Source organism: Bos grunniens, chromosome 1 (assembly GCF_055505025.1).
Source record: "Bos grunniens cultivar Pamir isolate PY7600 chromosome 1, Bosgru_T2T1.0, whole genome shotgun sequence".
Classification (NCBI taxonomy): Eukaryota; Metazoa; Chordata; class Mammalia; order Artiodactyla; family Bovidae; genus Bos; species Bos grunniens.
The window spans coordinates 13,432,898-13,446,519 of NC_141165.1; the positions used below are offsets into that span (position 1 = coordinate 13,432,898).

The 13,622-nt window shown below is 48.1% G+C and overlaps 1 protein-coding gene across 5 annotated transcripts in view; it reads right to left on the reverse strand.

Moving 5' to 3' along the window:
* Positions 1-165: 165 nt before the first annotated feature.
* The window catches only part of TRAPPC10 (trafficking protein particle complex subunit 10), a 79,617-nt gene continuing 66,160 nt past the window's right edge, over positions 166-13,622 (reverse strand). For all 5 annotated transcript variants that reach the window (XM_086332662.1, XM_086332741.1, XM_086332583.1 and 2 more), the window contains 6 exons: positions 10,782-10,882; positions 9,249-9,375; positions 8,076-8,246; positions 5,715-5,892; positions 3,669-3,863; positions 166-3,357 (listed from right to left, as the gene is read on the reverse strand). In XM_086332662.1, coding sequence (XP_086188788.1) covers positions 3,119-3,357; positions 3,669-3,863; positions 5,715-5,892; positions 8,076-8,246; positions 9,249-9,375; positions 10,782-10,882 — 1,011 coding nt within the window. In that variant the 3' untranslated portion in view covers positions 166-3,118. The remainder of the gene's footprint in view (positions 3,358-3,668; positions 3,864-5,714; positions 5,893-8,075; positions 8,247-9,248; positions 9,376-10,781; positions 10,883-13,622) is intronic.

Consider the following 13,622-nt stretch of genomic DNA (forward strand, 5'->3'; position numbering starts at 1 on the left):
CTGGGCAGTAAGTTGTGAAAAACAATCCCTAATGTTACCCCCCCCCCCCAATAATTAATGTTTAGTAGTCAGGAACAAGGATTAGGGAAAGAAAACAAGAATATTCGTTTTTACACACTCAATTTTCACACGCCACAGGATAAGAATGAAGTCCAAACCAGCAGGTTTCTTCTTAAAATGTGTATTTTCAGAATTATAATGCTTACATTTTAAACAGTCTTAATACAATGGCTTTAGTCTAACAATATATTACAGAATAATGTGAAAAATGACTTTCATAGTAATCTATGAAAATGGAGTTAATACCTGCAGTATCAAAGTCACCAACTTGTCACCTTTTCCAGCCACGGAACGCCAGCAAACCATCTTGACCACACTCTCAGGTCTTACAGCCTGGTGCACAGGGTGAATACATTTAGAGAAAGGGGCATTTTCATGAAAAGTCAAATTTTAAAATCACATAGGATTTCTTTTAAAGATTACAATTGACAATAAAACATTTAGATCAGGTTAGTTTGTTGTTTTATAAAAAGTAGTACAAGTTTTCATTTCATATACACACCTGGAGTGTTTTAACTTCATTTTGTAACTCAGTTTTATTTTAAACACTACTAGAATTGACCAGAAGCCTGTGTGTCTTTTCTCCGCCAACTCTGGGATACCCAGCCCCATCACCTAAGACCAGGATGGGAACCTGGCCCATGAGAGGCTGAGCTGATGATGGAGTTGCAGGTAGAAGTCATTTTCAGATTAAATACAAGAATTCCCACATTAAGAGTTATAATTTTTCCAGTCATAGGAGACCCTATGAAATTCACCAAAATTATAACTTATTTCCTTTTCCATTGGCTAGTATTTACATCTTCCACAGATATTTGTAAAATGGCTGCATACCGCTTCTTAGGATGCACATTTCCGGCTTTACAGTTGTTTAACAGCTGCTTCATTTTTACCTACAAAACCAGCTTGTCTCAAACACATAAGCCTTATTTTAAACACAACAAAAATTCAGTTACAGCCGTTTAGACTAAAAAAAAAAGTTTTAGGTGACATTCTTCATTTATGTTAAAAACAACAACAACAGAGGTAACCATGTAACTTAGATTGCAAAAGATCTTCTTGGGTAATCAACAAGGAAAAAATAAACCTGTGATAAATTTCATGTCATTCAATTTTCAGACATAAGAAACCACCATAAACATTTTGTACTTCCACTTCATTTTTTCCCTTCTGAATATGTATATAATTAAGAGAATTTCATAGTGGAATCAGAACCCAGGGCAAAAGTCAACTGGGTATCGGGAAGCACAGACCCACATCCCCCTCTGGAAGGTCACACATGGAGGAGGGTGCCGCCCTGGACTCTTGAGGCTCACCATGCAGATGGGTGAGAGGCTTTTCCGACACTGGCGGATCTGCAGGGCAATCACCAATTTTTACAATAAAGCAAACTCGTGTTAGAAACTGTTAACTACCATTAGATTCTGAACTTCTAATTTGCTTAGTTTATTAGCTTTAAACTGCACACAAGGAAGGTAAATTTCTGAAAAATTTAATTAAATGTACCAGTATTTATCTTCTTTGTACATTTCTCCAATTTCTATAATGAAAACCAGGGGAGCAAGGATCACCACCTTTATTTGTTAAACAAGCCGGAAGACCATATACTGAAGAGACTGTGATGCTCTGCTCTCTGTTCATTTTGCCCTGTGCCTTCTTGCCCTCAGGCCACCAGGAGGTGACAGCCAGGGGCAGTGGTGGCTGCAGAAGCCTCCTTTTTCTCTAAGGCTCACACATCTGAGGTTATTCGTGAGGGCCCACCCTCTGCTGGACCGACTACACTCACTTGCATTAATCTGGTCAGGTTCAATTCCAAGCACACTTTCCTAATGAATTAAGAGTTCTCTATTTCATATGTACAAAAATACATCGCTTTGGAGAGCTGGAAAAGGTTTAATACATACAACACTTATTTACAAGCTGTGACTTTCACACCAATAAAAACAAACACACATTTATTTTGTCCTTGATTTTTGGTGCAACTTATACATAAACATCAGTTAGTATGTACTTTTAAAAATAATAAATCAACCATATGTACAATTAAATGTACAACCTAAAGCAAATTAACCCATTTGTATGGTATGACTGCCATGTAGCAGGCAGGAGAGTAATAGTCCAAGACTCTTGCCCTCATACAACCAGACTAGAAATATGCTGAGAAGACCCCTCTAATCGTTGTTTAAATGGAACCTCTTAATTTCTGAGACTTAAGGTGCAAAAGAAAAATACTGATTATACAGAAACAATTACATGTAAAGACTCAAAAGGAGAGAGAAAAACACAACATATTAACCCCCACATATAAAATGATAATTAAAATAAATATATATTTAATTCCAAGTGCCTATGATACCTAATCCACATGGGGGGAGAGGGGAGGAAGGGCTCCAGAAACATTTATGCCTAAATCATCTCAGTGCCGAGTGGTTTCTCATGCCCTGGCCTAGTCTTTAAGTACCTTTAAAATGGCTCCAGCTGTCAGATGCTCCAGGCCCTCCCAGTCTGACGTCCCAAGGCACAGAAGGGGTTTTTATTCCCTCCTCACCCCCATCCCTCTGCCCAGAGAGGGAGTTATTCTAGAAAAGCGCGACTAGATGACCTGGGGTAAAGGGCTGTGCTTTCCTCCTGAGGAGACACACAAGCCCACCTGGCCCAGAAACTGGGCAGCCATGTGGCAGAAAGGCATACGCGCCACTAACAAGCCCACAGGGCCTCTGTGTGTCCACCTGAAAGACATCTGGGATTCAGGTGAAGACTGGTAGATGACAGACTGCTCAGACGAGTGGGCTCCAGAAAGCTCTCCAGGGAGCAGGGAGGAGGAGGGAGGCGGCGGGGCTCTGGGCAAACCTGGAGGACATCAGGGGGCAGGGGGAGGAAGTTAACGGCCTCTGACACCCCGGGTGACATGAACAACCAGCTGAGCACGGGGACTTCTCTGACACTCCCACGGCCAGGCAGAGTCACACAAGGCAGGCTAGAGCGAGGAGGCTGCCATTGAGTCAGGATCCTTCCGGCGCACACACGCCTGGCCCGGGGACTGTGTGAGCCCTGTGCGTCATGTGACGCTGACCTCGAGGACGTGGTCGTCTTTGCTGGGGATGACCAGGACCTGCGTGCCCGCACTCGAGTTGAAGGCCTGGCCGGGGGGCAGTGCTCGGAGCCGGGGCATCGGCAGGCCTTTGTGCTCGCTGCTGGCAGCTGAGTGCACACTGCCCCTGCTCTTGACGCTGCCGCTGTCCAGCTGGTCATCCACGTGCTTGTCCACCGACAGGCTGTCATTTTCTATCCAGCTATCTGCAAAACGAACAGGAAGTGAGACAGAGGCTACCCTGCGGTGGCCTCTCCCCACCCCGGGGAGCTGCTTGCCTCCCAAGCCGCCCTTCAAGGCACAAGGATGTCAACAGCCGCCACGCCTTTGGAGAGATGCCAGTACACAGGTCCCGGGTGGATCATCCTCGGGAGCAGAGGCCCAGAACGAGTGACCCTGACCAAGTGTTTGGTACTAGAGCACCCCGGTTCCGAGTGTGGGGCTGTTGAGCAGCACGGAGCTGCCACACACCCCGCACCGAGGGCGTGCTGTGTCCGTTACCCAACAGGGTCCCTACCCGCGTCCAGCTGTGAGGACTGTGCAGAGTGGTGGGGGAGGTACTTGAATAGCCTGACGTCAGGGAGCGGCAGGTAGCCTGCAAAGAGCGGCATCACCTCCATGTGGACTCGGTGCGTGGCCTGGGCCGTCACGGGCATGGAAATGACTCCGGAGCTCTTCCCGCACACTGCCCAGTTGCTGCTGTTGTCCACAACTGAAACAGAGAGGGAAAGCGCCATGTTTACCCAGAAAGGGCCTCCAGAGTTCACACCAAAGAAGAGGCGGCCAGTCCACGCTCGAGTGAAGTCCAGAAGTGGGGGTTTGTCCCATATCTTGGTGCCCTGGAGCTGCATCTCAAAGTAGAACACCTCTGACTGAGAAAGGAAGGTAGAGGCTGGCTACACGGGGGAAGATGGCTTCTTTCTCCTCACGTTCGTAAGTGAGCAGAGTCAACGCTGTCTTGAAAGCCCCTTGAAAATGCGGTGTAACCTCCCACCCAGCACCACGGAGGCAGCATCAGGAGTGAGGATGGAGTTGGGCGCGGGTTCCTCCATTACGCGTGGTACTGACCAGCGCATCTGATCCGAGCTCTGCCGCTCACATCAGCCCCCAATGGTTTGGGAAAAAACGGTACACATGAAGCACGGAGCTCCTCTTCGGGAACCACGGGGAGGCCGCACACATGGCAGGCGCTGCTAGGGATGCTGAGAGACCGTGACTGTGATGTAACTCAGTGCGAGTCAAATGCTGGACTGAGCAGTCACCCACGGGCAAGGAGGGCAGGATCCTCGTTGGCTCAACAAAGGCCGATGAGGAAGCAGGGGCAGCAGAGGGCAAGCTGCCCGCAGCTGAGGCCGTGCAGAGGCCACAGCAGCACGGGGAGGGGCACACTGAGCAGCGGCTCACAGAGCTGGTCCTCAGGGTGCCCAAGGGCCCCTGGCCCTGCCTCACTGTGCTGGTGCGCCCTCTGGCAGGAAGCCCGCAGCCTGAGTGCTGGCCGGGCCACTGGCTCTCAGAGCAGAGGCACCGTGTTTCCCACCGCTACAGACTGAAGAGAAGAAACTGCTGCTGTCAGTTACGGATGCTCTGCACGTAACAGTCAAAATCTAATCAATTCAGCCCTTTCGTACACGTCGTTTTTTTAACTTTAACTCTGAGATGATTACACACTCACAAGAAGTTGCAAAATAGTTGTAGTGAGAGGTCCATGCACCCACCACCCGGCCTCCTGTGCCAGGGGACACAGGCCCAGGCCCAGCACAGGTCACCAGGCACTGGGCTGGCGGCCCTCGGAGGCGAGCTCCTCAGCGTCAGGTATTCAGCAGATACCTTCTTAAAAATCAGTGGCACAAGCCTGGTGCTTGGAAGAGGCTGCCCGTGGTACAGTTCAAAACTGACCAAAACTCAGCATTCTGGGAAACGTGCATTTGCCACTGTGAGCTTGGTAGAGTCCCAACTCAGAGTGCGGTGATGAGCCCAGAACTAGTGTGAACACACAACTGTTCGGAAAATAGTTCTTTCTCAAGAGCACTATCATTAATGGCTTTCCTAATATCTTAAAGAAAGTAAATGAAGACTTGCCTCCCTAAGCATTTTTAGAGCATAAAGGGCCTGACACCAAAACCTGAGAACCTTAGAGAAGCAGCCCAGGCCCCAGAAGAGGAGGGCTATCGAGGGGCGTCTGGGAGGCGGCAAGGAGGAGGGGCCAGGGTCTGGGTAGAGGGGTGAAAGGGGTGAAAGGAGGCTGGAGGGAGAGGGCGGGAGCGTGAGCACAGGATGCCTGGCCTGCTGAGCGAGGGGGCCTTGACTCACAGGCAGAGGACAGAGCAGCTCCAGGCATCACTGTGCCCCAGCCCCGAGCCCCACAGCTCCTTCAACACCTCTCAGAGCAACAGCTCTGCAGTAACCACCTTCAACACCCTGTGAGTCCAGGGCCACACCATACAGTGGGACATTCAAACATTCTTTCAACTCTAGAATGTTCTCTCTTCAGATGAGGAGCACTGCACGTTGTGAACGACAGGGCCGAGCACAACAGTCAGGGCCAAGAAGCCTCCAGACCCACCTTCATACATCAGCTTTGTTGAAAAATACTCGTCGGATTCCGTCAGGGCTTCATCCTTATCCACCTCCAGGAGGTCCGAGAGCCGCGTGATGGACACGTCCAGGGAGCAGAGTGAGCCTGTCCTACAGTGCTCCGTGCCCGGAGGGGGCGATATCTCCGCTCTCACGTTGTACAAGGTCTGGGCCAGAAAGGAGAGAGGGCAAAGGAGACAGTCAACAATCTGAGCAGACAGCTCTCTGAGGCCGTCATGGTGCTGCCTGCAGACTCGAAATTTCGAGAATGGACCAGAGGAGCAGCTGTGTGTTGGCGCCCTCTGACCGACTGAGTCCCTGTGGAGACATGTCCTCGGGAAGCCCCACCCCGAGAACCTTAAACTCTTCTTAACGTGAACATGGTCAAGCCTCTCAGGAGGAGGGAGGCTGGCCCGGTGACTCCGCACAGGCCTGTCACCAGTGTCACGCTTCACGAGCCTCCTCTCCCCACCAACACACACTGACTTATCTGCCGGGGCTACTGTAAAGCAGGCTCTGGACCTGCCATGTCACCCTGGACACTTCAGATGCGTCACTAAAGGACACAACGCATTACCACAACCAGTAAAATGAACAGAGTTCCTTGGAACTACCCCACAGTAAGTCCATCCTGAACCTTCTCCACGATGTTCCGTCTCTGTGACCTCCCTACCTGACAGTCACACCTGCTCACACTTGCTCACCACCCAGGACAAAGGCCCCAAACCCGCACAGGGGATGAGAGCCTGCCCCTCCATGTGCTGGCAGCCCCACTGCCACAGGAGAGGTGAACGGCCACACCAGCAGGGCGGAGGGAAGAGGCCCGGCCGGGGAAGCCCACGGCTGGAGCCCAGCTGTAATAAAGGATAGAGTCCTGACACGCTCCCCAAGATGAACGAATGCTGGAAACATCACGTCATATCAAAGCCGTCAGTCTCGAGACGATCACACTGAATGCGACTGTCCTTGCACAGGCAAGGCTCAGGCACCCTGCTCTAGAGCGGGGTAGCTCAGGGCTGCGAACAGGAGGGGGGCGTGTGAATGGGCACAGGCTTTCCTCTTGGAAGAATGAATACGATCCTGGTGCTGGTGGCCCAGCTCTTTCAATATACTAACTTCAATGAAGCGAACGTCCCTAACGGTGAACTTAATGGTGAAAGTGAAAGAGCTAGTCGCTCAGTCATGTTTGACTCTCTGTGATCCATCCACGGTATGGCCCAGGCAAGAACACTAGAGTGGGTTGCCATTTCCTTCTCCAGGGGATCTTCCCGACCCAGGGATCAAACCCAGGTCTCCCACATTGCAGGCAGACTGTTTACCATCTGCACCACCGGGGAACTTCATGGTACAGAAACGAAACTTTAAAAAATAATAATAATTCTGTATTTCTGGTCTTCAGAATACCAGTTTTGAAGACAGCAATCCACCAGGTATTTTTCTCTAGCTTTTTTACTAACCTTGTACAGGTCTAAAGGAAAATTTTTCCTATGCTCAATTTGAAAAGGAAGCAAAAAAGACAAAGTACCAGTGGAATCTGCTAATGAGTTCACTGTCACTGGCAGTAAGCAAACCACATTAAGTTTCTGCTGACTCTTCACCATGTGAATAATCTAATGTTCAATAGCTATCACCACACCAAAGGGGCATCTGCTTGTCCACAAAATGATGAACTATGCTAGTAGCTATGTTTAACTTTAAGGCCAATATGGAATACTCAGGAAAACAGGTGGGTTTAAACAGTCTTTTGGTCAGAAGGAGGTATTAAAAAAACCGCTAATATCAAGAGCTATGCACACAAACACCTTCTCAAATGAAGCGTTGCTTGACAGTCTCCGTCGTTTAGAGAAGAAAACACCACAAAGCTGTGTGTCCACACTCTGGTTTGCGTAACACCAAGCCCAGTCGTCGCACTGGACAAACAGCGCACGACGGCCTGACTCACCCAGCTCCGGGCTGCTGTTAGCTCCACACCTAACGTGCACGTGAAAGAAGATCTGCTTTCTTTTAAAAGCCTAGAGATGTAGCCGCTAATGCTCCAGATGAAAAGGAACAGGTGCAGGACACGAGGAAGTCAGTGTAAGGAAGACAACAGGGAGGAGAGGCTGCAGACGGTCATGCTCAGTGGGGGTCGCGCAGGAGGGCCCAAGGGGCAGACGCGCCACTGATGGGACCAGGGCTCTAACCACAGCTGGCCATTGCCCCCATGCCCCTACCGCTGGCCTTTTCCATGACGGGTTGCTTCATTATACTGGAAGATTTTGTCTGTTTGATTTTTAGAAGGTAAAGAATATGATATCACCTTCCATGCTTCCACCCCAGAACCCCACCAAAAAAATAAGGCGATACATACAAAAAAATTTTCCACTTGAAATTCATAGGTGTAGGGCTTTAAGGAGATAGACAGCTGTTCTTCGGAAGCTGGGGAGAATCCAGTGGAGAAGCGGCAGTGCAGAGAGGGGGGAGGCTCCTGTGTCCACTTCAGCTCCCAGACAAAGAACACGGCCTGCCTGCTGTGGATGCACTGCAAGAGAGTCGGCTGTCGCTGTGCACACGCACACACGCACACGCAGGCACACACACACACCAGACGCTCAGGGCAAGGTGTGTGTGCCCCACCAGGCGAGCGGGAGGGAGCTGGGAGGCTGTCCCCAGGCCCGCCTCCTGATACACAGGTGTGTGCTGCTGCAGCCCCACCTCCCAGCACCTCCCGAGGCCCTGCCTGCAAAGACCATCCGGAACTGGTCAAAGGGCTCGATTCCTCAGGATTCCCTAAGCTCGACAGCACAGGGGTAAAGAATATTTCTTAGTACACAGTATCCCATACGTTTCCCAAGTGGGAAATGTCATCAAACAATTACAGGGACACCTTTACACCATGACAATCACTATGACCTACCACTAAGTGAAGTGGGGAAAAGAACTGGTGCACCTCAGGCATCAAGTCCGCATCTTTAAGTGTGGACAGACTCAGGAAGCACTGAGGTTGGCCAAATGTGGGGGAAAGTCCTTTGAAAATGCTAGACATCAGATAGCCTTAAGAAAACCTTTGATCTTCTAAACACTCAGCACTGACTGTCTAAAAACAAACGCAACAAATGAACAGAAAGGCGGGGCCAGGATTCAGCCAGGCAGCATGAACACGAACGTGACTCCTTTACGAAGCTACCCTGACAACCCAGAGCTCGCCACTGGGCAAGGCAGCGTGTGACTGTGGGCAGGATGCAGCAGCCACTGTTGCTGGGGTGATGGCATCTACGCATCACCATGAGACTCGAGGAAGAGCTTAGAGTAAATCTGTGCGTGGAGTCTGACAAATGCAAGATTTAATTCTTCTAAAAACACAATCTGTTTCCTACTCTGTGCGCTGTGCCCCCTGGCCCACAGAGGACCCTGAGCGGGCATGTCAGGGTGCTCCTCCCTGGGCGTGCACGCCCCACTACTGCCTGCGTGGCTGCTCCCTGTACATGGTCAGCTCCATGACGCCAGCACACGCTTCTCACTCTGCATTCTACTGAGAGGTTACCTGTTCAGATTCCGTGTTTAGCGGTATTAGTCGCAGGTCGGTACTATCATGGGTGTCTACAAGACGACTATCTGACAGTTGAAAGTCAAGTTCTGACAAATTCTGGACACACACTTGAACATATTTCCTAAAGGAGAAAAAAAGATCCTGATGTTTGGGAACCTTATTAAATGCACTTTGGCTGTGTTAAGAAAACACTGGGGCACTTTCCTCGTGGTCCAGTGGTTAGGACTCCACCTTCTAATGCAGGGGGTGGGGGTGGGGGGCGGTGGCTACGATCCCACATGCCTTATGCCAAAAAACCAAAATGTAAAACAGAAGCAAAACTGTAACAAACTCCACTAGGTAAGTAGAATTAACTTGAATTTCTGTTATACATGAGAAATTTTGAAAAATCAGTCTCAAATGCAGCAACTCAGATTCTCTGTAAAGTCATTGGTGTTTTTAACCATTAATATCTACAGAATTGCTGAATCATTAATATCTGTAGAACTGTTGGTGTTTCTTTTTTTTCTAATTAATCTTTGGCTGCACTGGGTCTTCAGTGCTTTGTTCAGGCTTTCTCGAGTTGTGGAGAGCAGACGCTACTCTCTCTAGCTGCGGTGTGCGGACTTCTCATTGCGTCTCTAGCTGCGGTGTGCGGGCTTCTCATTGCGGCGGCTTCTCTTGTTGCAGAGCGTGGGCTTCAGGGCACAGGTGCCCAGCAGTTGTGGTTCCCTGGCTCCAGAGCATGGGCTCAGCGGTGCTGGCGCACAGGCTTAGCTGCTTCATGGCATGTGGGATCTTCCCAGACCAGTGATGAAACCTGTGTCCCCTACACTGGCACCACGGGAAAGTCCACTGCTGGTGTTTTCAAGCACCAGACACTGCATCTCCTGATGCCCAGACACATGAAGGGTGGGACGACACCCGCGGACTTCCTTGTTCAGACACTGAATCTGAACTTGGTCCAGCCTCCAAAGCAGCGGCTCTCAAGTGGGGCCAATGTCTGGAGACATCTGCGGTTCTCACACTGGGGGTAGGGAGGGTGAAGAGTGCCCCTGGCAAAAAGTGGGGGAGAGCCAGGGGTGCTGCCAATCACCCCCCACGTGGGGTTACCTAAGGGAGTGTCAGAAGAGCTGAAGTTGAAAACCCCACCTTTGAGGTAAGAGATGGCAGCTGACAGGGAACTAGTTACACAAACCCATGATGATGTGATCAGTGGAATCCAGGTTGGCAGCTGACCCAGGTCTGTCAACGGGCCAGTGGCTTGAAAATAGGGAAGGAGGGATAAAAAGGGATCTCAGAAACAGAGGAGACTGTCTGAATCCCACATCCTACAAACCAGCTGTGCAAACTCACTCCTGAGAGAGCTGGGGAAATCTAAGTAGAGCCCGTGCACTTAGGATACAGGGAATGACTGTGAATTTGACAGGTGGACCGCAGCATTATGGCTGTGATAAAACACGCTCAGCGTCACCAAAGTCAAGCTCTGAACAACAGGGCCTGCGTGTGGGGGAGAGTGGGAAAGAAGCAGGGCCTGAGGTCCTTTACCGTGTCCCGGACGACAGCAGGGAGTGCGTGGTCCTGAAGGGCACGCTGAATGTGAGCGCGATGACGGTGGAGTAGATGGACCATGGGCAATCGATGGACACCTGAGGAGAAACCGGGAACAGGTCTTCAGACCACTCGTCACAGGGACAGCCACCGCCACCCCTGGCCGGCCAGATCTGTGGTGGCTGCCAATTCCTAGACCGTTAATGTGTTTACCATTCCTTATTCAGAAAGAAAAACCCCACTGAACATACCACAAAGGAAGGAGAGAAAAGGGAGTCACCGGCATGTTTCAACGGCTCCCAAGCAGACACCGCAGCTGAAAGTGCAGCCACCACCCCGCCGAACATACACACACTATTCTCATATATGCGTGGCCACAACACTAAATGCGTTCTTTAACATGCAGGAGGATATGACAAAGTGCTTTTAGTCACATATGTGCAGATGACGCTAATCAATCATTAACTATTATAAAATTAAATGAATTGTCTAAACTCTTAATCCACATGACACTGACCACATAAACCAATCAATCTGAGGGCATCGTGGAGACCCTCCACGATGGAGGGTATGGCAGATCGACTTTTAATTTTTTGAGGAAATTCCATCGTGGAGGGTCTCCACGATGCCCTCAGATTGATTGGTTTTCAGCTTAAGGAAGCTACTAACTTCCTTAAGGGCAGGAACCAGGTCTCAAACTTCTATTTATTTCCCTCATGGAACAAATGCATATACCGAGTAAAGAGCGTGCACATATTGATGTACGTCTCGTCTCTGCTTCCTGACTCTGTATCAGGTAAGGAGGGAAGAAATTCCAAGGACTGAAAATTAAAACATTATTCTTCAGGTGCTGCCCTGTCTGATATTTGATGCCATAATCCTTCTGAAATGACTGCGTTTATTAGCCTTTTATCTTACTGCTTTTGTGCATATACTTCTTTTTGCACAAGTAACAAAAAACAAAAACAAGTAACAAAAAAAATTCACCCCTTTTTCTCAATCCCTTCTCCATACCTCATGCAGCCACCAACCTATTCTCCGTCTATGAGCTTGTCTTTATTTTTATTTTCCAGATTCCACATATAAGTTAGATCACGTGGTATATGTCTTTCTCTGACTTATTTCACTCAGCATCATGCCCTAGATCCATCCTCCACCCATGCTGTCACAAATGGTGAGATTTCATTCTTCTTTATGGCTCAATAATATTCTTGTGTGTGTGTGTGTGTTCATCTTAAACTCATTCATTGGTGGGCGCTTTAGTTTGCTTCCATATCTTGGCTACTATTAGCAATGCTGCAATGAACATGGGGTGCAGATATCTTTTTGAGTTAGTGTTTCTGTTGTCTTCAGAAAAATACCAAGGAGTAGAATTGCAAGATTGTGTGGCAGATCGATTTTTAATTTTTTGAGGAAATTCCATACTGTTTTCTACAGTGGCTGCACCACTTTACATCCCCCACCAATAATACAGGAGGGGTACCCTTCCGCTCACACTTGGTATCTATTGTCTTTCTGAGAACAGTCACTCTGACAGGTGTAAGACGTGATCTCATTGTGGCTTTGGTTAAACTTCCCTGATGATCAGTGATGTTGAGCATTTCTTTCATGAATTTTTTGGCCTTCTATATGTCTTCTTTGGAAAAATGTCTGTTCAGATCTTCTGCCCATTTTTAAATTGGATTGCTTTTTTTTGCTATTAAGTTCCATGAGTTCCTTATATACAGACACTTATCACACGTATGATCTGGGAATACTGCCCTCCGCTCAGCAGGCTGCCCTTCCATCTCGTTGAGTCTCTCTGCTGGGTAGAGGCGTCTTAGTTTGATGGAGCCCCATTTGTTTAGTTTTGCTTTTACTGTTTTTGGTGTCAGATTGAAAAAACCGTCACCGAGGCCTATGTCAAGAACTTACTACCTGTGCTTTCTTCTAGGAGTTTTACTGTTTCGGGCCTTACTTTCAAGTCTTTAATTCATTTTGGGTTCATTTTTGTGTACCGTGTAAACTCCAGTTTCATTCCTTTGCATGTGGCTCTCCAGTTTTACCAACATCTTTTACTGAATGTCCTTTCTCCAATATATATTCTTGTATCCTTTATTATAAATTAATTGACCATATATGCAAAGATTTATTTAAAGGCTCTCTATTCTGTTCCACTGATCTAGGTGTCTATTTTTATGCCAGTATCCTAGACACTGTTTGAATTACTATAGCTTGGTAATGTAATTTGAAATCAGAGAGCATGTTATTCCCAGCTTGTACCTCTTTCTCAAGACTGCTTTTGCTATTTGGGGACTTTTGTGGTTATGCACAAACTTTAGGATTATTTCTTCTATTTCTGTGAAAAATGCCATTGGAATTTTTAAAAAGGCTGCACTGAATCTGTACATTGCCTTGGGTAGTATGGACACTTGAACAGCACTAATTTTCTAACACATAAGCATGCAATATCTTTCCATTTATTTGTGTCTTCTTCCATTTCTTTCATAAATGTCTTTTCAGTGTCAATATACAAGTCTCTTACCTTCTTCGTTAAATTTATTCCTAGGTGTTTTATTTTTTTGATGCAATTGAAAACAGGATTTTCTTAATGTATCTGACAGCTCATTATTAGTGTAAAGAAATGTAACAGATTTCTACATATTGATTTTTTATCCTGCAACTTCATGAAATTTGTTTACTAGTTCAAATAGTTTTTTGTTGGAATCTTTAGATTTTTCTATATATAAAAAGGGGCTTCCTGGTAGCTCAGCTGGTAAAGAATCCACCCACAATGCAGGAGACCTGGGTTTGATCCCTGGGTTGGGAAGATCCCCTGAAGGAGGGCATGGCAACCCA